This window comes from Rhipicephalus microplus, unplaced genomic scaffold, assembly GCF_043290135.1.
Source record: "Rhipicephalus microplus isolate Deutch F79 unplaced genomic scaffold, USDA_Rmic scaffold_23, whole genome shotgun sequence".
Classification (NCBI taxonomy): Eukaryota; Metazoa; Arthropoda; class Arachnida; order Ixodida; family Ixodidae; genus Rhipicephalus; species Rhipicephalus microplus.
The window spans coordinates 7,831,538-7,853,426 of record NW_027464596.1 but is presented as its reverse complement, the minus strand read 5'-3'; the positions used below and the strand labels follow the sequence as shown (position 1 = coordinate 7,853,426).

Here is a 21,889-nt window from a genome sequence, read left to right as displayed (position 1 = left end):
ACGAGCGTGGAGCGTTGGGGGAGAGACGAATTCCGTAGTGCGCCGAGTGCGCATGGTGAATAAACCAACTCTGCATGTTCCCAGTCAGAGTCTCATTCTCAGTAGCGATATACGAGAGCCGGCTTTCTCGGTTCGTACCGGAAAAAGGGGCACACGCATTAACTTCACTTGGGTGAAATCTCGGACGTAGAGCATTACTGCGACGACGTCTTAGTCACAAGCACAACGTGGCAAGAGCACTTTGCTTCGATCACCCACCTGTTTGAACGCACCTAGGCCGCTGGACTGACGGTGCGTCCAAGAAGGGGTAAATTTGGGAAGAGATTGACACCGAGTGGGACGCTGAAGGCTAGAACCACTTGATAAAATTCTCGATAAAATTGAGATCGCACTGCGTCCAAAGACGAAGAGGCATGTGCGAGCCTTCCTATACAGCCCTCACCGGCTGTTACAGAAATTTCATCCCAGGACACGCCAAAATAAGCGCCCCGCTCAAGGAATTGGCAAAAAAGGCGGAAAGGAACATTGTTAAATGGAATTACACGCACGAGAAAGCATTTCAAATGCTTAGGAGCAAGGGCACCCACGGTCCCATTTGACGGCTCATGAACATTGACAAGCAGTTTGTACTCCGCACAGATGCCTCTGACACGAGCCTCGGTACGATTCTATATAGCAAGATCATGAGGGACCACTCCACCCGATTGCTTATGCCAGTAGAAAACTGTGGCAAAGAGAAGAGGCATACAGCACGATTGAACGAGAATTCGGCAATTCCACTCTTTGCCAATTTGCGAACTGGCAAAGGGTGGCATTGTAAAAGCATGTATGCAAAACGCTATAACAAAATCTTGCTTTCACACAGTACAGGGAAGTTTTGACAAGGAGATTTTCTGTCTTGAGACAGTGGGCTATCCCAGTTCGTTGGCTATAGTTTCTGTTTGTGAGAAGCTGCGCAGACAGTCAAGGGTAGGCAACGAGGGGTGTGCTTTACCAGAAACAACTGCCAAGAGAGTGGCGGTGATACCGTATCTACATGGTATATCCCGTAAACTCAGGAAGACAGGCCGAAGAGTGGGTGTTTCAGTAGTTTTTTCCACGCCGAATAAATTGTCTCAGTTATGTGTCCAAACTAGTCCTGTGGGAAGAACGGCGAGCAACTGCAAGATTAAGCACCGTAAAAAGCTTGTTGAGTGTGCAACAGAGATTGTTTGTGGTTTACCTCTGTCTTGTGGACTAGAGTACGTAGGCCAGTCAGGCAGGTGTCTCAATGTAAGACATCAAGAACATTGCCAGAAAGTAAGAAGTGCAGGATGGGACGGTTTTTTGGCCGCTCACCGTTCCGAATTTGGGTGCCAGCCATTGTTCGAAAAAGCAAGGGTTCTCGCGTCCCATCCAAACGAATGCACAAGACTTATTATCGAAGCTATAGCAATCGCTCGAGGCAGCTGCATCAGCAAGCCGTCTATAGCTTAATCTGAAAAAGAATTGGCGTATTTAACATTCGCCACGTTAGTGTCCGGAGCAAGCACGTGGTTTCTTGCAGTCTCTTCTGGCTTTTTGGTTTTGTGTGTTTTTGTTTTTGCTTAAGCAAGTGATCTTACCTGCTTTTCTGTAACATATATATGTGCGTCTTAGTTGTGATAAATCAGTTGAAAGTCCACGCTCATCCTCGTCTCTTGTGTTCGTGTTATGAAATTTTCGCGCTGAGAAGTTTAATAATAGATTACCAATTAGCCCAATCCCACACTTCACTTCAGCTATTTGCGTCGGGTATTCCGATGAAGTTTGCTCCTGCAAGAGTACCAGTCCACCGTAAAACACGTCAAAGTGAAGAAAAACATAGGAGCCCATTGTATGAGCAGGCTGCAAAAAAAACTTTCACAGGGCCGTGCACCAACGTAAGCGTAATAAGGGATTCGAACAGTGTGTGGCGACAACGGCGTCATTTTGTGGTGTCTTCAATATTATGAGGTAGTATTCTAAATGTTGGCGAAGGGGGGGGGGGTTGTGTCAGAAGAGTCACCTGGTCTTAACATTTCCTGCGCATAATGTCCTAAAGTATGCCCTCAAAAGGGATTTTCCTCTGGCGTCCAAGGCGAACATAGTGTTTGTTATGGTGTAATGTGGGCCCAGGATCCAGAATAAATCAACCGGCAGTCAGGTGACTCTGTACACACAACACAGACTTTAACACAACCGATAACTCTTACAATTCACACACAACACACTATAGCGTTCCTTATTTACATGCCAAACGTCCTACGCGCCTCGGCACACGAACTGTCCTACTCGCCGTTATGAATGTTGCCGCTGCGGTGAGGTCGGTCGTCACCGGTGTTCCTTGTGCAGTCACGCTGCCTTGACCGTGGTGAGGTGGTGGTGGTGGTGATAGTGGTGCTGCAGGCCGATAGATCACCAGGCCACTGCAGTGCAGGTTAATGGCCCGTCGCCAACATGAGCCGCCGCCACCTCGTGCCAACACTCGGGCCCCAGGACCCCAGGCCACGAACAGACTATGCTACTGGTCCCCGTGTCAGCGCCGGCCACAGAGCGGGAAGCCAGCTCACCAGGTCCGCAAGGCTGCCGGACACCTGGTTGAGTGACGCAGCCCGAAGCAGGAAGCCAGCTCACCAGGTCCGCAAGGCTGCCGGACACCTGGTTGAGTGACGCAGCCCGAAGCAGGAAGCCAGCTAACCAGGTCCGCAAGGCTGCCGGACGCCTGGTTAAGCGATGTCGCGACCCGAACCGCCGACCAGCAGCTGCCGTTCGAACTGTGTCACGCTCCAACTGCCCGAGCCGCACGCCCCGCTCGCGCTTCCTTTTCCTCGTCTTCGCCTCCAAGGCGTACCGCAGAGCAGAACTGCCATTCCCTCTTCGCCCCGTCACGGGCCACACAATCCACATCATCACACATCCCCCCACTTAAGATAGTTGTGAGCAACTATTCCACTCCACGCCAGGCGGTGAGTAGGCAAAAGTGCAGGCGCATTTGTAAAGAGGGAACAAGTTCACACGAATCCGAATGGTTGTGATCCACACAGCACGTAATTAAAAAAAAAACACACACACATGAAAAATACACAAGTGGAGAAAGATAAGAGCAATTCAGATGCGACTTAAGTAGTCCGCTCCTACATTGTCTGAGCCTTTTATGTATTCTACGGTAAAGCTGTACTCTTGCATTAGTAAGCTCCATCGTAACACTCGATTATTGACGTGTTTGGCTGACTGCAAGTACCGGAGTGGCTGGTGGTCGCACTGAATAATGAAGGGTTTGCCGCATAAGTAAATGTGGAACTTATGAACAGCCCAGACGAGCGCTAAGCATTCACGCTCTATTGTGGAATAGCGGGCCTCTCTAGGCAGCAGATTGCGACTAGCATAATTGATTGATTGATTTGTGGGGTTTAACGTCTCAAAACCACTATTTGATTATGAGAGACGCCGTAGTGGAGGGCTCCGGAAATTTTGACCACCTGGGGTTCTTTAACGTGCACCCAAATCTGAGTACACGGGCCTACAACATTTCCGCCTCCATCGAAAATGCAGCCGCCACAGGCGGGATTTGAACCCGCGACCTGCGGGTCAGCAGCCGAGTACCTTAGCCACTAGACCACCGTGGCGGGGCATCGACTAGCATATGCAACCGGATGTAAAATATCGTCCCCACTGTTTTGCAGAAGCACTGCGCCGATGCTTGTGCTTGAGGCATCACTACGGAGCACGAAAGGCTTCGAAAGATCCGGTGTTTGCAGTATGGGACTTGCGGCGAGCTTGTCTTTCAGCACGGTGAATGCTTTTTCTTGCGTCGGTCCCCACGATACGATGTGATGTTGGCCTTTCTTGGTAAGGTCAGTCAAGGGCTTGGAAATATCTGCGTAGTTCGGAATGAACTGCCTGTAATAGCCCGTAAGACCGAGAAAGGATTGTACAGCTTTCTTCGTCGTGGGGCGCTTGGCGGCTAGGATCTTGTCCAGCGTTTTCAGCATTGGTTCTACCTTCGCCTCGCCAATGCGATGTCCGAGGAATGTAATGGTACGCTCTCCGATCTCACACTTGCTCGGTTTGATTGTGAGGTTTGCATTGCGGATTCTTTCGAAGACAAGTCGTAAGGCTTCCATATGTTCATGCCATGTGCTAGTAGCGATGACCACATCGTCAAAATAATGATGCGCATTCGGCAAATCGCCTAGAACTCTCCTCATAAGGCGTGCAAATATCGCTGGGGCAGTCTTAATCCCAAAAGGCATGTATTTGAAGTGGTAGAGCCCCGACATGCTTGAAAATGCCGTCTTTTCACGACTGTCTGGAGCCATGGGCACTTGCCAATAGCCCTTCGTGAAATTGAATTTTGAGAAAAATTTCTGTTTCCCCACAAGAGCTAGAACAACATCAATTCTCGGAATTGGCTCACTGTCGAAAACCAAGGTCTTGTTCAGCTCCCTAAAGTCAATGCACAACCGTATGGTGTTGTCGGGCTTCTTGACGACAACGATCGGCGCATGATATGGCGACTTTGATTTCTCGATTATGCCCATTCGAAGCATCTCCTGTACCTCTTTTTCGACGTTCTCACGCAGCGCTAGAGGAATCGGGTACTTAGGCACGTGAACCGGCTTTTCGATGACAAGGTCAAGAGAGCATTCGACAAGTTGTGTCTTGTCGGGAAGGTCCGAAAATATGTCTGCAAACTCTTCGCATAATTCTCGAACTTGTTGAAGTTGGTCTGTCTGCAGGTTGGGCGATATCTTGACGTCTGATGCCGTTTGTGTTTGGCATAGACTGAGAGAGGGGATGGTATCCTCAGAGTCGTTGCTCTCACTGTTCGCCTCTTCCCCAGGTGTTGCACTTGTAGTATTCACTGCAGCCACCTGATGAGGAAACGTTATTTCTCTTTCCTCATACTTCTTCAGCATATTCACGTGGAAGACCTTGATGCTCTGCCCTAAGTCAATTGCATAATCAACATCATTCTTGGCTTCAGCAACTTTAAACGGGCCCTTCCACTGCATGAGAAGCTTATTGGTGTCTGTAGGAAGGAGAATTAAAACCTTGCCACTGGGCCGTAGCCTTCTGTGGCGGGTCTTACGGTCGTAATAAAGCTTTTGCTTTTCACGTGCTTTACCAAGTTCTTCATGAGCGAGGTTACAGGTGTGTTCGAGTCGGTTTCGAAGGTCCACAAGGTAAGTGTACGTTGTTCGCACTTCATTCTCAATGTTCTCGTTCGTCCACAGCTCTCTCAAAACACTCAAAGGTGCACGCACATGTCTGCCGTAGATTAACTCAAATGGTGAAAAGCCCAAGCTGGTTTGCGGTACTTCGCGATAAGCGAAAAGAAGAGGAGCAATGTAGCGATCCCATGACCGCGGCTTCTCCTGACACACCCTTTTGAGCATGGCCTTCAGCGTACCGTTGAATTTTTCGACCAATCCATTGGCCATGGCATGATATGGGGTGGTACGAAAAAACTTTACAGTTAGTAGTCGGCCCACTTCTTTCATGAGTTCCGACGTGAAACTTCTACCTTGATCGGTAACCACTTCTCGAGGCAGGCCCACTCGGGAAAATGTTTCAAGGTGGGCTTCTGCAATACTGACAGCGTCGATGCTGGGTAGGGCTACTGCGTCAGGATAGCGAGTAGCGAAGTCAATAAGGGTAAGCACATAGCGGTTTCCCTTATCTGATCGAGGAGATAACGGTCCGATCAGGTCAATGGCGACTCTTTGGAATGGTGTCCGTATGAGAGGCATGTTGCCCAACGGAGCGACTCCGACTTTCCCTTTCGGCGTTGTCCTCTGGCAGACGTCGCACGACTTGACAAACCATCTGATTTCTTCATGCATACCTGGCCAGTAAAAATCTCCAAGGATACGGTCAGTGGTACGTCGCACGCCTTGGTGACCAGCCATAATGCCCTCGTGTGCAACCTTCAAAATCTGTTGTCGAAGTGTCCTTGGCACTACTACTTGCTTAAAGGTCCTCCCCGTAGAAAGGCGGTAATGTCGATACAGTAGACCAGCCTCTTCAGAAAAGTGGTACGTCGTGTCTTTATTGGAGTGAAACTCCTTCCCAATCTTGCTGAAGCAACTTCAGACTTGGGTCGTCTTTTTGGCTTTCAGTTAGCTGCACTCGGGTCACTTCTAGCGAACCAACTAGCGGAATCTTCATCATACTCTCCGTCTTCCCCTGCGTCCGGACGACGGCAGAAAGCAAGGTTGACTTTTCCCAGCATGCCGGGATTTTGCTCGAACCAGTCGATTCAGGGAACAGGGCGTCAGAGTACTCCCAGGTAGTATCTTGCTCCTGTGGTCCTTTTACTCCTGGAATATTGCCGAGCACGAGGTCGTACAAAGGGTTAGTCATGCATAAAGCGTTTACATCACCAACGAAGTAGGGCGTGTGTATCTGTATATTTGCTTCCGATAGTTCCTTGGCCTTTCCATCCAAAAGCATAACTCTTGCCGTCTTCCCGGTCAGGCATCGATCCGGCACGAACTCGCGTCGGACGATGGTCGTGTTGCTCCCTGTGTCTCGTAAGACACGTGCGCCTTGCCCAAGCACCCGTCCTTCGACCACTGGCATGTTGTCGACTAAGAACATAGGTTGGTTCTCGCACTTCTTGGGGCATTCAGCAGCGCATGTCTCATCCTTGGACTTGGCCATAGGGAAGTAATCCTGTTTTTTCTGTTCTATCATGGCACAAGACACCGACTTGTCTTTGCTCTGATCCTTGCAATTGGTGGCTTTGTGGCCAAGCCGCCCACATGTTTTGCATTTCCTCTCTTTCAGGAAGATGGCCAGCTTCGGATTACAGCAACGCAAGAATTGCTCGGCTATGACATGGTCACGAAGACCCTCAAATGTTTTGGGCACATCAGCCATCTCAATCCAGTTATCAAAATAGCTCGAGATCCTTGCTGCTAGTTGTTTCCCTGTTTCGCCATCTTCAGGCCGGGCTTTATGAAATTTGTCTTTATATCCTTGTGCCGTGAATCTGAAGCGCTGAAGTAGGGCTTTTTTCACTTTATCATAGTCGAGGGCCTCGTCAGCAGTCATTCGACCAATGACAGTGAGTGCCTCCCCAGTTAAGCACATGCTTACGGCTACTCCCCATTCATCTCTTGGCCATTCTTGCCCAGTAGCCACACGTTCAAACCTCTGCAAATACGCGTGCAGGTCATCGCGTCGCTCGTCAAATAGCGGTAGTAACTTCTGCGGATTCAGGCATGACGGGTTTGCCGATGGGGCGAGTGCTGCCGCCGCAGATGGCTGACTTTGAGCACTTTCCTGAAGCTGGAGCTTAAGTTGGAGGATTTGCAGCTGCCTCTCGTTTGCTAACCGTTGCCTCTCGTCCGCTAACCGTTGTCTCTCGGCTGCTTCTTTGGCCTCTTCTCTCTCAGCTGCGCGCTCATCTCTCTGCCTAACTTGCTCTCGCTCAATCCATTCGCGAAGTTCCGCACCAGACAAGCCTAACTGAGCTGCTACAGCCGCTAACTTATCGAGATCCATGTCTCTCGTCTTCTGCTGCGTGCACACACCTGACTGGTGATTTCCGCGTTCGAGATGTTACTGGCGGGATCCTGGCAGGCTCACCAAGTTTGTTATGGTGTAATGTGGGCCCAGGATCCGGAATAAATCAACCGGCAGTCAGGTGACTCTGTACACACAACACAGACATTAACACAACCGATAACTCTTACAATTCACACACAACACACTATAGCGTTCCTTATTTACATGCCAAACGTCCTACGCGCCTCGGCACACGTACTGTCCTACTCGCCGTTATGACTGTTGCCGCTGCGGCGAGGTCAGTCGTCACCGGTGTTCCTTGTGCAGTCACGCTGCCTTGACCGTGGTGAGGTGGTGGTGGTGGTGGTAGTAGTGCTGCAGGCCGGTAGATCACCAGGCCACTGCAGTGCAGGTTAATGGCCCGTCGCCAACATGAGCCGCGGCCACCTCGTGCCAACACTCGGGCCCCAGGACCTCAGGCCACGAACAGACTATGCTGCTGGTCCCCGTGTCAGCGCCGGCCACAGAGCGGGAAGCCAGCTCACCAGGTCCGCAAGGCTGCCGGACACCTGGTTGAGTGACGCAGCCCGAAGCAGGAAGCCAGCTCACCAGGTCCGCAAGGCTGCCGGACACCTGGTTGAGTGACGCAGCCCGAAGCAGGAAGCCAGCTAACCAGGTCCGCAAGGCTGCCGAACGCCTGGTTAAGCGATGTCACGACCCGAACCGCCGACCAGCAGCTGCCGTTCGAACTGTGTCACGCTCCAACTGCCCGAGCCGCACGCCCCGCTCGCGCTTCCTTTTCCTCGTCTTCGCCTCCAAGGCGTACCGCAGAGCAGAACTGCCGTTCCCTCTTCGCCCCGTCACGGGCCACACAATCTACATCATCACAGTGCTATTTGTCTCGAAGAATGGTGCGCCGTGATCACACGTGCGTTCTCTGGTCTTTGTTAGCGAGAGCCGTAGGAAAGTTATAACTTCATGTTCTACCAGGGACGAACCAAGAACTTTAGAGGATATTGTCTTATGTAGCTTCAGTACTATTCACCTGGGATGGTAGTCTCCTTCTGCAGGCATGAAGGGTGTAGGTACTATATTTCTTCCCTATAGGAATGCAGCGCCATGAGCGCACGTGTAACTATCGAAAGTAATGAATGTGGTGTCTCTATGTCCTAACATGTCTGCACCCTCTATGAACCTGGACTCTTGACTTGCGTAATTAGAAAAACATTCGCAGAAATAGATGGCTGACTTGCGCTGGCATCAAGGTCGAGCGTGCTATATTGCGTTCAGACGTCTTCGCCACGCCACCGATCGCCAAAGAGAGGGAATGCCTCACAACCCCTTTTCTATCCGGTTCCCTCTTGGCTATCTGTCTCAATCACTTTCCACACACAGGGATTCGTGATGGGGCCAGGAAGTATGAGACGGTACGACCTTTTCTAAATTACTGACGCATTTAATTCAGTAGCAAGTGCAAATAGCGTACACACAAGCTGTCCGCGTACAACAGTTCTGCTGCACAAAATGATAACACACCGGCAAAGTACTCGCGACGTGCGACACAGGATATATGAGCAAAGTAACTGTGACAATACAAGGATGCGCCAATACAAAGTAAACCCACGACGACATAAATGATAAAGTTATTAATTATTAGAACCACGCAATCTCTTAATGCGTCACCTCCCTTCCCGCGAAATTCGTCTAAGAGAGATGAAGTTTGTCTCACGTAAGGTCATGTTGTCGGGGTCTCGGAGCTGGCTGTTCGTGTCTGAGCTCAGGGCTTCCTGGGGTCCCTGTCCAATTCATCAAAGTCTTTATCGTCTTCGTCATCGTCACCTTCGTCGTCTTTCTTAGTCATTTCCATCTTATCCTTCTCTCAATGGGACTCAATCACTTACCTCCTCGTCTTCCATCCCCGACTTCCCTTCCTCATCATTCTGTAACTGCCTCAGTCACCGTCTCATCGACTCTCATCGCTATCTCTTCGCACCGTAATATCTTCCTTTTCAATTCCGTTGTTCTGCCAACTCGATCTCATCGCACCATTCTCTTCGACCGCGGCTCCACGGTATCTTTTCGTAGGACCCGACTCCGTGCCGCCGTGGCACCTCCGTAACACCAAACCAATCGCCACTATCGGCGATTGGTTTGCGGCATATGCGGCATATTTTCTTGTCGGCCGGAGTATGTCAGTTTCGACGGCCGCCCCCGCAGCCTACGCCAGCTGAAAGCCCTCTCCGAAGCAAAGTAGAGCAAGTAACAATGTACAGACTCAGACTTCATAGGGAGAGATGGGCGAGCTGTCCGATGACACGTGAATTACGGGCGACCGGGAGTCCTAATGTTCTGACAAAGCGCGTCGTCTGTAAGAGCCGACGCCCGTAGTTGGAATGCTGTACCGAAATGTTTTCGGCCACCCCAATAGCCCCGGTTTCCAGTGCCCAACGAGCCGATGTCCAGATGGAGTTTTCACGCCTTCATGCATTCTCCACGGCCGCCACTTTTTCGTTTTTCAACGCCACAGAAGGTCACCCAGTGTTGTGACTGGCGCCAGAGCTTACGAGGGAGCGGCGCTCTTTTAATCCTCAAACAAGTAGCCGAACAGCCGGCTGCCTATGCCCGCCAGTTATTGTCCCTCATAGATGGAGGGTGAGGCGTCGTGGTGACAGGACGCCGTAAGCAGTTCGGGAGCCGAACACGAGTACAGTATCTTCCAAGGAAAAGACCGCGGCGGCCACTGCAAATCGCCTCGCTAATTAAGAGAGCTGTTTGGCAGACCCTTTGATGTATGGTGCATTGAGCTTGGGACCCCTCGACCAGCGGCACAAACACTGTGAGGAAGAGCCCCGCTGGCCCCACTTTGGATTGCAGTGATCACGGCTCAATATTGGACGTTCACGTGGGCCGTGCAGGCTTGTTCCCCTCGCCAGTTGTGTGTGATATGTGATTGGACAGTACCATCTGCACGTGTTCCCTGAACTAGGGATCTACGGATCACACCCTTTATAATGGGCCACCCGGCTCATTCAAAGAGCGCCATGTAGAGGAACGCCAGATTCGAGAGCTCGCCATGTAAGAAAGAGCTCGTCATGTACGAGAGCTCACCTTGTATATAATGTAAATGAACCCCCTTCAAGTCGCTCTTCCTCCTGCCTCGACAACTTCATTCCGGACCTCTGGTGCCTGCAAACCCCGGCCGTAACACCAGGCAGAACGCAGTAATGAGCCCTGGAGCCACGGAGGTTGACGGAAAGCCAGACCGGGCCCAGCACAGGCGCTGCAGCAGGCAGAGCACGAGTCTTTTCGGGTTTTCAGTTGCCATAAAGGACCTATACTACTCTCTGCCTCACGATGAGGTATTAGATTGTATAAGGGAAACATAAAAATCTTCGGGGAATTGAACTTCCAATTAAAAACTTACATCAGTGCGCGAGATTCGCTTGCCCTGGTTTTGCGTTAACTTACTTCTACTTTCGTTCAATAGAATGATTGCATTTATCTGGAGAAAATGGGTGTTTCAATCGGCTCATGCATAGCACCTCTACTCAGTGATCTTCTATTGGCAAAAATGGGCAAAAAACTGCAGAAAAAGCTAGAAGGCTCGCATGTCGTGAAAGTATTAAGATACGTGGATGATTTCTTGGTTCTTCTAAATTGTAACTCTTCTATGTTCCACTTGATTGCAACTCAAACGATAGGTGTGTTTGAATATTGTTTATAGACTCTTGTGTTGACACATGAAATGCCCGAGAATGACAAGTTACGCTTTTTAGATTTAAGATTACTTTTTAGCTCACAGCACATCTGTTGACGTTATTAACCACGTGCGCAGAAACCTTTACTTCCCTTTTCTTCCGCTCACAGCAAAGTTAGTTAAGCGAGGCATAGCACGAACCTGTCTTGAGAATGCCTTTAATAGGTCGTGTGCCCACCATATCTCTGCGAGCTTCAAAGCTCAAGTTTCCCGGCTTAAGGCTGCGGGTTTCCCCGAGGCGTTTATCGCTTCCGTTGCTGAGACTATTCTGCGGACTAATAAGACAGAGCAGAGGCAGCGACGAAATCCGAGCAACACCGATACAGAGCATGAAAGGATAGCCGTGATTCCATGCAAACACCAGATATCACACAGGCTCAAGAAAATCGAAAAACGAGTTGGAGTTCGTGTCCTGTTCTGAGCATCGTTCAAATTAATCAGCCTCACCAAATATTCAAACCCCCTGAAAACACAGTCATCAACGGAATGCAGATCAACATAGAAACAGGTATGTGGCATGCTCCCGGGAAGTTGTCTATAGGACCTCAGTGTCATGCGGTGCTTGTTATGTTGGAACGACTGGAACGACTGGAAGGTGTCTGAACAATCGACTTAGAGAACACACTAACAATGTTAGAAACGGGAAAGATGGTTTTCTTGCTCAGTACTGCACTGAGTGCTACTGTGTGCCCCTTTTTAAGGACACAGCGACGCTGTACAAGCACAAAGATGAGCGCCCCCGAGTCATTGTCGAGGCCAGATGGCACGCGAACAAGTGTCCTGCATTACCAAGCCCTCAGTGTCTCTGTTCGAGAAGGAACTAAGGTTCCTCGAAGGTTTCGGTGCGCGCAAGTAGTTATGCTATCTTTGCTTTTCTGGTTCGTTTCCTTATTGACTTTTCTTTGCCTTTTTCTGTGCTTTTTGTTTTCATCGCCACACAATACTGTCCGTAGACAACAAGGCGCCACCCGGTCCTGATGTTTGCGCGGTGGGCCCGCAAGAACTGTCGACAGAATCCTTTCAGGGACTGCAATACGAAATGCGCATTTGTTACCCCGAAAGTTTTCTTTTTCTTTTTTTTCTTCCAATGCATGAGTTTAAGAAATGAACGTAAACATCTTGAAAGGTCCGACGTTCGGTCCGCGTTTGCGGGGACGTCACAATCCCTTCATCTTGCAGAGGAATTTTCCCAGCGGGGAAATTCAAACACGAGAAATACGGGCACATAGCGCCTTCGGGTGGCGCAGTGATGCGGTAGGCAAAGGAATAAGGCATGCGAACGCAGTACACTTGTGATTAGGTCTCGACGGCAGCGCGTCAACGAAAGGAACCAATCTGTGATTGTCCCTCCGTCATCACCCACCACGAAGCCGTTTGATTCCGCGTCTCAACCACGCACAACACACTCGAAACGTTGAGTATTACCGAAGAAACGATGACGCGTTGATAAAATGCACACTGGTCACAGTTGCTCATCCGACGGATGGTATCACACGCAACGTTTAGTCAGATGGGTGGGAGGTTCACTACAATGCGAGCACATCACACACTTCACCTGTAGTGTCCGCCTTTCGCACAATCGAACTTAGGATACACACATTTCAGTAGCATTTTCATACCACACACGCACAAAAATATTTAGAATCTTGTCTAACATCTCAAAACAAACGAAGAGCAAGATGGCGGGGGAACATATGTCATACAGGAAGCAACACTGAGTCGCACTCGCGTATCATCTTCTGCCCGGCCTCTGCTGGACCTGTGGGTGAGGGAAAGGGACCTTCAACGTGAATTGCGTGTTTGAATGGGCTGAGAAAGTAGCGTACCTGCTGTTCTATGCAACTGTGTCATTGGTCGCTGTACCTTAACACCAATCATGACACTCCCTGCCTCCTAACGAGGCGAGATACTTTCGTGCGGGGAGACGCCATGAACCCTTTTCAATTCGAACTTTCACCTCGCCTCGTCGATACTCTGGCTGCTCCATCTCTTCTTAAGGCGCGCACGGAGCATCGACACCGTGTACTGTTCGTAGACAACAAGGCGCTACTTGGTCCTGGTGCTTGCGCACTGGGCCCGCGAGAACCATCGAAGGAATCCTTCCAGGAACTCCACTCCAAAATGCGCATTCGTTACTTCGAAAGTTTTCTTTTCTTTTTTTTGCTTCCAATGCGTGGGTTTAAGAAATGAACGTAAACATTTTGAAAGGCCCGGGGTTCAGTCCGCGTTTGCGAGGACGTCGCAGCGTGTCTAGGAATACGGCCCCATGAGTACACGCCCCCCACTTTTATGTTAGCGCTATATCCATAGCGCATATTGTCACGTTTCTTAAGACAAACTTGGCATGATGGATTCGTTGAGTCGACTAGCCAAGCAGCAGCTCAGATTGATCGTCTTTGTCTTCTGTCCCTCCTGGATCTCACCCAAGCATATCATGTGGCAATAAACCCCCTTTGAAAGCATCGACTCGATGCTCGTAAAGAAAAAAATGCAGGCATACACACGCAGATATAGAGAACCAAAAGAGGGAGAGTGCCAGTACTCGCAGCGCAAGTAAGTAAGTTTCGCCAATGCTGGCGCCAAGCAAAAAAAGAAAAGGCATGAAAACACAGGAGAACACAAACAGCAGCAGTATCGCAATGTCACGGCATATCGCAACACGTTAACCACAAGGGCTACTGTGTGAAATAGGACTTCAGCCGGATGACATGCACGGTTTCGGGCCGAAGCTGTCAACGAGAAGACGCTGCACCCTCCGGAAATACCTCGTAGGTAACATCTGTGACACGTCTAAGAACCTTGTATGGTTCAAAATAACGGCTTAGGAGTTTTTCGGATAAGCCTGGTTGCCAGACAGAGATCCACACCCACACTCGGTCCCCAGGGTGGTAGGTGACGTTTCGATGGCGGAGGTTGTAACGTCGTGCGTCTGCATCTTGTTGGTGACTGGTGTTTATGCGAGCTAGCTGATGAGCTTCTTCGGCGTATTGAGTGTATTGCTCAGCGTCTGGAGTGAGTTTATTGCTTTGGTCGCACGGAAGCATAGCATCGAGCATGGTTCGCACGTTGCGTCCGTAAACAAGTCGGAATGGTGGAAATCGCGTTGTTTCTTGCGTTGCCATATTGTATGCAAACGTGATGTATGGAAGAATCTTGTCCCAGGTTTTGTGTTGTACGTTCACGTACATTGACAGCATGTCCGCTATGGTCTTGTTAAGCCTCTCTGTCAGTCCATTCGATACGGGTGTTAAGCCGTCGTTTTTCGATGACTTGTGCAGCTTAATTTAAAATGTGCTCCATCATTCGTGCTGAAAATGACGTCCCTCTGTCCATAATCACGCATGACGGGGCACCATGCCGTAGGACGATTTGGTGCACAAAGAACTGCATGACTTCAGAGGACGTGCCACGGGGTAACGCTTTTGTTTCAGCATAACGAGTAAGATAATCTGCCACAACTATAGTCCATTTGTTTTCAGAGGACGACAAAGGGAAGGGTCCGAGAAGGTCCATTCTCAAGAGGTCAAACGGTATCTGTGGTGGTGCGATCGGCTTGAGCAAGCCCGCGGGTCTCACAGGCGGAGTCTTGTGACGCTGGCCCTCACGGCGGCCTTTCACATATCGATGTACACTAGTTGATAGTCGCGGCCAGTAATACTGTTGGCGTACTCTGGCGAGAGTTCACGAATAGCCCAAATGTCCTGACGTGGGCTCGTCGTGGCACGCAAGGAGGATCTCGTCACGCCTTTCAGTAGGGACAACGAGTAGGAAGGCTTTGTCGCTACCACGGGCGTCTTTCTTGTAAAGAATGCCTCTTCTTAGACAAAAAGAGGACAGTTCGCGAGCACTGTGTTGAGGGACCTGGGAGTTCCGGCCTTCCAGGGAATCAATAGCTGGGCGTAATTCGTCGTCTGCCCGCTGTTTCGACATAAATTCGGAATCGCTTACTGCGCCGAGAAAGGCATCTTAATCCTCGGAGCCCCTGACAGCGTGCACCACAGGCGCTCGAGAAAACGCGTTGGCATCTTCGTGTTTGCTCCCTGACCTGTGCGCAATCGTAATATCGAACTCCTGCAAACGCAAACTCCACCGAGCGAGACGGCCGGATGGATCTCTCAAATTTGCCAGCCAGCAGAGCGAGTGGTGGTCAGTCACCACTTTGAAGGGACGACCGTAGAGGTAAGGCCGAAATTTGGTCGTCGTCCACACGACTGCGAGGCATTCTTTTTCCGATGTAGAATAGCTGGTCTCGGCTCGAGAAAGAGTACGACTGGCGTAAGCTATTACATGTTCAACGCCACCGTGTCGTTGTACAAAGACAGCGCCAAGTCCGACGTTGCTGGCATCTGTATGAATTTGTGTAGCAGCGTGCTCATCAAAATGGGCAAGAACTAGAGGCTGTTTGCATCCTCTGTCGTAGCTCTGTGAACGTTGCATCTTGTTCTGTGCTCCAAGTAAAAGGCACGTCATCTCCGGTGAGTCGCGTAAGAGGTTCAGCTAGGCTTCGAGAAGTTGGCGATAAATCGACAATACGCGCACAAGCCGAGGAAACGGCGTACTGCTCTATTATCTGATGGAACAGGGAAGGCGGCGACAGCAGCAGTTTTGTCTGGATCAGGTCGCACTCCATCCGCACTAATGACATGTCCCAAAAATTTCAGCTCTTCAGAGCCGAAATGGCATTTTTGGGGTTTCAGCGTGAGTTTAGCTGTGCGAATGGCTTCCAGAACCTTTCTCAGACGCTTCAGATGTTCTTCGAAGCTCTCGGAAAATATGATCACAAGATCGAGGTAGACAAGCCAGCTTTGCCACTTCAAGCCAGCGAGAACTGTGTCCATCATCCTCTGAAAAGTGGCTGAGGCAGAACAGAGGCCGAAGGGAAGAACTCGGAATTCGTAAAGTCCGTTGGAGTCACAAACGTGGTTTTTTCATGGTCTCGTTCATCCACTTCGATTTGCCAATAGCCACTCTTTAGCTCGATGGACGAAAAATCCTTCACGCGTCGTAACCTGTCGAGAGAGTAATCGACCCGGGGAAGCGGGCAAACGTCTTTTTTCGTGACGCTATCAAGCTTCCTGTAGTCAATACGAAATCGCAGCGTTCCGTCTTTTTTTTTTCACTAGAACGACTGGCGAGAACCAAGGGCTGCTGAATGGTTGAATAATCCCGTCATCGAGCACATCTTTTACTTGCGTCTGAATAGCCGCACGTTATTTGGAAGAAACGCGATAACGCTGCTGCCGGATGAGGCGGACGTCATCGTCGGTAATAATGCGATCCTTGGCGAGGTGTGTTTGACGGACTTTAGAAGAGGCGAAGCAAGACCGAGACTCCCTTGAAAGGTCATGAAATGCAGCCTTTCTCTCGTCTGGCAGCGTCGAATTAATGTTGATATGGTCTAGAAATTCCTAATCCTCATGCGTTTCCTCAGACGCGAAGCACTCCGTGACGTCGGCAACAGGGCCTCCATAGGCTACGGTGGTTTCGTAGAAAAGATGCCGGTGCTCGTAGTTGAAGTTCGTAACTAGTATTTGTGACTGTCCGTTAAGGACACGCACAACACTTCGGGCGGCGCATACACCTTGGAGTAGCAGAAGAGATAGGTTGCTTTCAGCCATCACGTCACCATCCCGGAGCTCTTCACAAGTGACTTCGATGGGAACAGTCGCTCGAGGCGGCAGCGTCACACTGTCGTCAGCAACACGCAGCGAAGGTCTACGGCAGTTATCAGCGTCTCGATCTGTTGCGCCTTGAGTCGAGAAGGTCACGATGCGCTCACGGAGATTTATGATGGCACCGTATTCCCGAAGTAAGTCCATGCCGATAATCAGCTGACGTGAACAGTCGCGAAGAACGAGGCAGCTGAGCACAAACGTTGACGCACGAATTTTCACTCTTGCCGTACAGCGACCCAGAGGTGTTACAACGTGTCCTCCAGCAGTTCAAATTCGCGTTCCAATCCACGGCGTAATCACTTTCCTGAGATCTTTTGCTAGCCTCCCGCTGATAATCGAATAGTCTGCACCAGTGTCTACCAATGCATTGACCTGAAAACCGTCAATCAGCACAGGTATGTCAAGTGACACGCGGTGACTTGGTTTAGATGTGGATTTCGGCGTTTCTTCGGTACTGCGATTATTCTCTGATGAAATGGCTTCCGCGTTGCGTGCAAGCGTCGATGAGAGGTCTTCCGCACTTTAAGTTCCAGCGACCTTGTCCCTGAAGGCCCCTGCCTTCAGTTTTCCCGACGAGGGCACGGAGAGCGTTCCCATGCCGTCACCTCGAAACGTGACCCAGTGGCTGCGGGTCTCCTAGGAGGTAGTGACCACGATTGCCGTCATGTAAAGGGTGCACACTGTTGCGCGAGATACTCTTCAATATCCCTCGGCCTTTGACCAATTTGGGGACGAGGTGAATTGACGGAAAATCCACGCAGGCTAAATTGCCGGTTTGGGCATTCGCGGTAATTGTGACCAGCCTCAACGCAATGATAGCAGAGGGGTCGTCTGTCCGGCGTACGCCAGAGATCAGACTTGCGCGTCGGTGCACGGCGACCATCGATGTCCAAACCAGCGTGCGCTGACTGAATTGCGACTGACGGCATCATTGTTTGGATCGGGACGTATGGCATTGTCTGGATCGGGACGTGCGGCACTGTCTCGATCGGGACGTGCGGCACTGTCTGGGTCAGGACTCCTTGACCAGAAAAAGGCGTGGCAGATTGCTAGACTTCCGCGTACATACAACGGCGACTGTCAGTAGACACAGGAGCCGTTTCCGGATCAACCGACATCGGCGGAAAACGATGAGCGTGCAGCACCTGCTGGACCTCGTCACGGATGAGACTGGTGATAGAACCAACATCGATTTGCCTTGTCCCGTACATCTTTTCCATTTCTTCCCGGACGACAGATCGGATGATCTCGCGAATACATTCGGGGCTCTTGCTCCTAGGGTTGGCGAAAATTTCGGGAGTTGAGGCAGCATTCACTTGACGGTCAAACAGGGCAGACCGTTGGTGCAATACTCGCTCCCTGCTGCCGCTTCAGTAAGGAACTCAGCAACACTCCTGGGAGGACTACACACTAAAACAGCAAAAAGTTGTTCCTTCACACCACGCATGAGGTGGCGCAACTTTTTTTCTTCTGCCATAGCAGGATCCGCTCGCTTGAAAAGCCGTGTCATGTCCTCGACGTACATCGAGATGGTCTCGTTGGGCATCTGGATGCATAATTGTAGTGCACGCTCCGCCAGATCGCGGCGGTCGGGACTCCTGTAGGTCTCCAGAAGGTGACGCTGGAACTCGCGGCAAGATGTCAGAACATCAGCCCTGTTCAAAAACCACGTCTTGGCACCGTCCTTTAGGCAAGTGTACACGTTCCAGAGCTTTGCGGCATCACCTCAGTAATTGATCGCTGCGACACGTTCAAATTCACTCAGCCAGTCGTCAACATCTTCATGCTGCTCTCCGTAAAAGGGGCTAGGCATGAGTGGGTTCTGGACGGTGCAGTAGATAGGCGTGGAAGGTGTCGGAGCATGCACGGGATCTTGTGTCAAAGTCATAGTCGCTGCGTCAGTGGTTGGTGTCTCAGATTGTAGGCCTCGTTGGCTGCGGCTTACTCTGTGAACAGGAGTGTCCACGGGTGCAGGGCTTGTGTTCTGGCTGCTGGGCGGGGTCTTGGGCATCGGGTGGATCGTGACAAGTTGTACCCAGCACCTCCACCAGTCTTGTCACGTTTCTTTAGACAAACTTGGTATAATGGGTTAGTTGAGTAGACTAGCCAAGCAGCAGCTCAGATAGATCGTCTTTGTCTTCTTTCCCTCCTGGATCTCACCCAAACATATCATGTGGCAATATGATACTTTTATGCCTGAACATGGCTGAGCCAACCAAGAAACATAATTGTTTCTTTCTTCGCTGGAATAGATAGTCGGCTTCCACTGGCATCAAGGGCGAACGTTCTACAATTCTTTTCAAGCAATAGGGCGCAGTGAGCGCGCGGGCATCGCTTAGTACGCGTTAGCATTAGCAGTAGGGAATGTAGTACATGTATGTCTTAACATAGCTGCACCGTATAATAATCTTGACGTCTGAGAACCTTGACCCTCTAACAACCTTGGCTCTTGACTTGTGGAAATCCAAAACTGTTCTCTTGGAAATAATATTGCTTGCCTGCAGAATATGAACCATAGAATGAAGCATCTGAGCTACGTGTGAGATAATGTGCTTTTGATTTGTATAATATTGAATTGCGCGCCGACGAAGCTGACAGACAGCAGAAAAAAGTGCCGCCACATTCACGAAGTGAATGATGATGAGTGGGCGAAGCTCCGGAGGTAAACCTGGTAAACCATGAATCCTCCGTACATTTCGCCCACTCGATTTTATTGCAACGCTCCCCCTAGCGTACGTCGCCGCACTATATCAAACGATGACACGCGCCATATGTGGCATCATTCCTATTTTATAACACCTCGCATCTTTCATAATCAACTACACGTACCACCGTCTAGTTTATAACATCTTGCATCTTTTGGATGGATGGATGGATGGATGGATGGATGGATGGATGGATGGATGGATGGATGGATGGATGGACGGACGGACGGACGGACGGACGGATGGATGGATGGATGGATGGATGGATGGATGGATGGATGGATGGATGGATGGATGGATGGATGGATGGATGGACGGATGGATATGGCTGTACCCTTTAGATCGGGCGGTGGCTAGCGTAATACTTAATGCCGTCAGCTACAAGTACCGCCATCTAGTGAACACTGCAAGAACTGAACGAGAGGTGGCTACATACAGGGGACGCACAGCCCACGCCTTAAGGAGCTTCACCCCTAATATATACCACGGGACGTTATATTTGGGCTACGTGTTAGACCATGTGCCACGTGGCTGGTGCATTGCGTATGTGCGTTGATTGTTCGCCAATGAGGGTCACCGAAAGTGAAGTGTGAACCACAGAAGCAACCAGTGCATACGTGATTACTTCAAGCATGCGTCAATACTACATTTGAAGTTGAGACCGGCGCCCAGAGAACCTTATACGAAACGTGCTGTTCGCATGCTTCGACAGTCTGCTCGACATTAGAGAAGAGATCCACTCTGGGAAACTATATACCGGGACATAGAGCAGAAAACAACACGTCCGGAAACACAACACCTCTCGTCTTCGTGGAGCCGCCGCCGACCCGTCTCGCCATTCTCAAATGACGCCGGTGTTTAAGGAGTCTGCTGCGCCCAGCTACGTATGTCATTCGCTTGAGCTTAGTGAACTGCGAACTGTAAATATTGATTCAGCTCTCGCTGTTTCATCATCCACTTGTTTTTAAGCATTGTCTACACCAATTTTATAACTTTCACGCATGCTTTACTTGTATTGTGAAGTGTATAAAACTAAATATTTCACCTTGGTTTTGGAACTAACAGCACCCTATCTTTGAAATGTCTTTTTTATGTGTTGGAAATAACCGTTATCTTTGTTTAAACGCATTATCAAAGCTTTTCTTCGTTGCTTGAAAAAGGATCTTGAATCCTTCATACCGGCGATTGGCGCAAAAAAAAAAGCTTTTCTTCGTTGCTTGAAAAAGGATCTTGAATCCTTCATACCGGCGATTGGCGCCATCCAGCTGTGAGCACCGTTTGTCTCTTTTTCTTCAGTCATGTGTTTGTCATTTCATTTTTCGCGGAAATATGTCTCGGCCAGTAATGAGCACTTACACTGTTGTAACTACCATATATAGGCGTTTTACGTTCAAAAACCAAGATATGATTATGAGAGGCCTCGCCGAGACATATTTGCGCAAGGAATAAAATGACAAAGACAGCACTAATGGCGAAGAGGCAAACGGTATCCACAAATATTTATTATTAGAGAAGAGCTTCATGTACACATCCTTCAGTCACGAGTGCGCATACAGGAATAAATGAAAGAAGTCTTTTCAAGTTGTTTTTTTGTATATATATATATATATATATATATATATATATATATATATATATATATATATATATATATATATATATATATATATATATATATATATATATATATATATCGCAAATACTACAAGGTATATACGTAAAAAATACAAACAACGCATGCCACTTTGCTTGGCTTCGTATTATCTGCTGGCTTCAAGGTTTCAATTTTTGTCAGACGTAACATGGCTAAAGTAACTATTGTATATCAGAAATAGTCACGCTTGAATTCAAATTCGTGGCCCATCAAGCGTTAGACGGTCTGTCTCTGTTCGTTATGAAAAAAGCTGCAGATCAAGTCTCAAAAGAGGTCCTTTCGTGTGTTTGTCTTATTATTCCTTGAGCTAATAGGCCAGCTGTAGTCGAACACGACAAACTAGTCTATAACTGTTATATGACCCACTGCAGTTTACCTATGAATGCTAAGGTAGGGCATGCAGACTGCTGGGCTAGTTGTTCGTGCATAGTAGTGCTGTTTAGAAGGCTTCTTCACAAAATGAATAGCCGAATCTGCGTCAGTGCGGCTTCAAGAGGACTGCATTATTCGGAATATGATTTCTTGCAGAGCGCTCTTTGATTTGGGGTTTTGGGATGTTGTTATTTCGAGCTTTTTCAAGACG

General features: G+C 49.5%; 1 protein-coding gene across 1 annotated transcript; it reads right to left on the bottom strand.

The window, feature by feature from the left end:
- Nucleotides 1-3,611: 3,611 nt before the first annotated feature.
- LOC142786422 (uncharacterized) lies at nt 3,612-5,912 on the bottom strand. Its single transcript, XM_075884108.1, has one exon. The coding sequence runs from the start codon at nt 5,910-5,912 to the stop codon at nt 3,612-3,614; it is 2,301 nt and encodes a 766-aa protein (XP_075740223.1).
- Between the last annotated feature and the right edge of the window lie 15,977 nt (nt 5,913-21,889).

Coding starts and splice junctions, on each gene's coding strand:
- LOC142786422 (XM_075884108.1), bottom strand. CDS start 5,912: ATGGCTGGTCACCAAGGCGTGCGACGTACCACTGACCGTATCCTTGGA.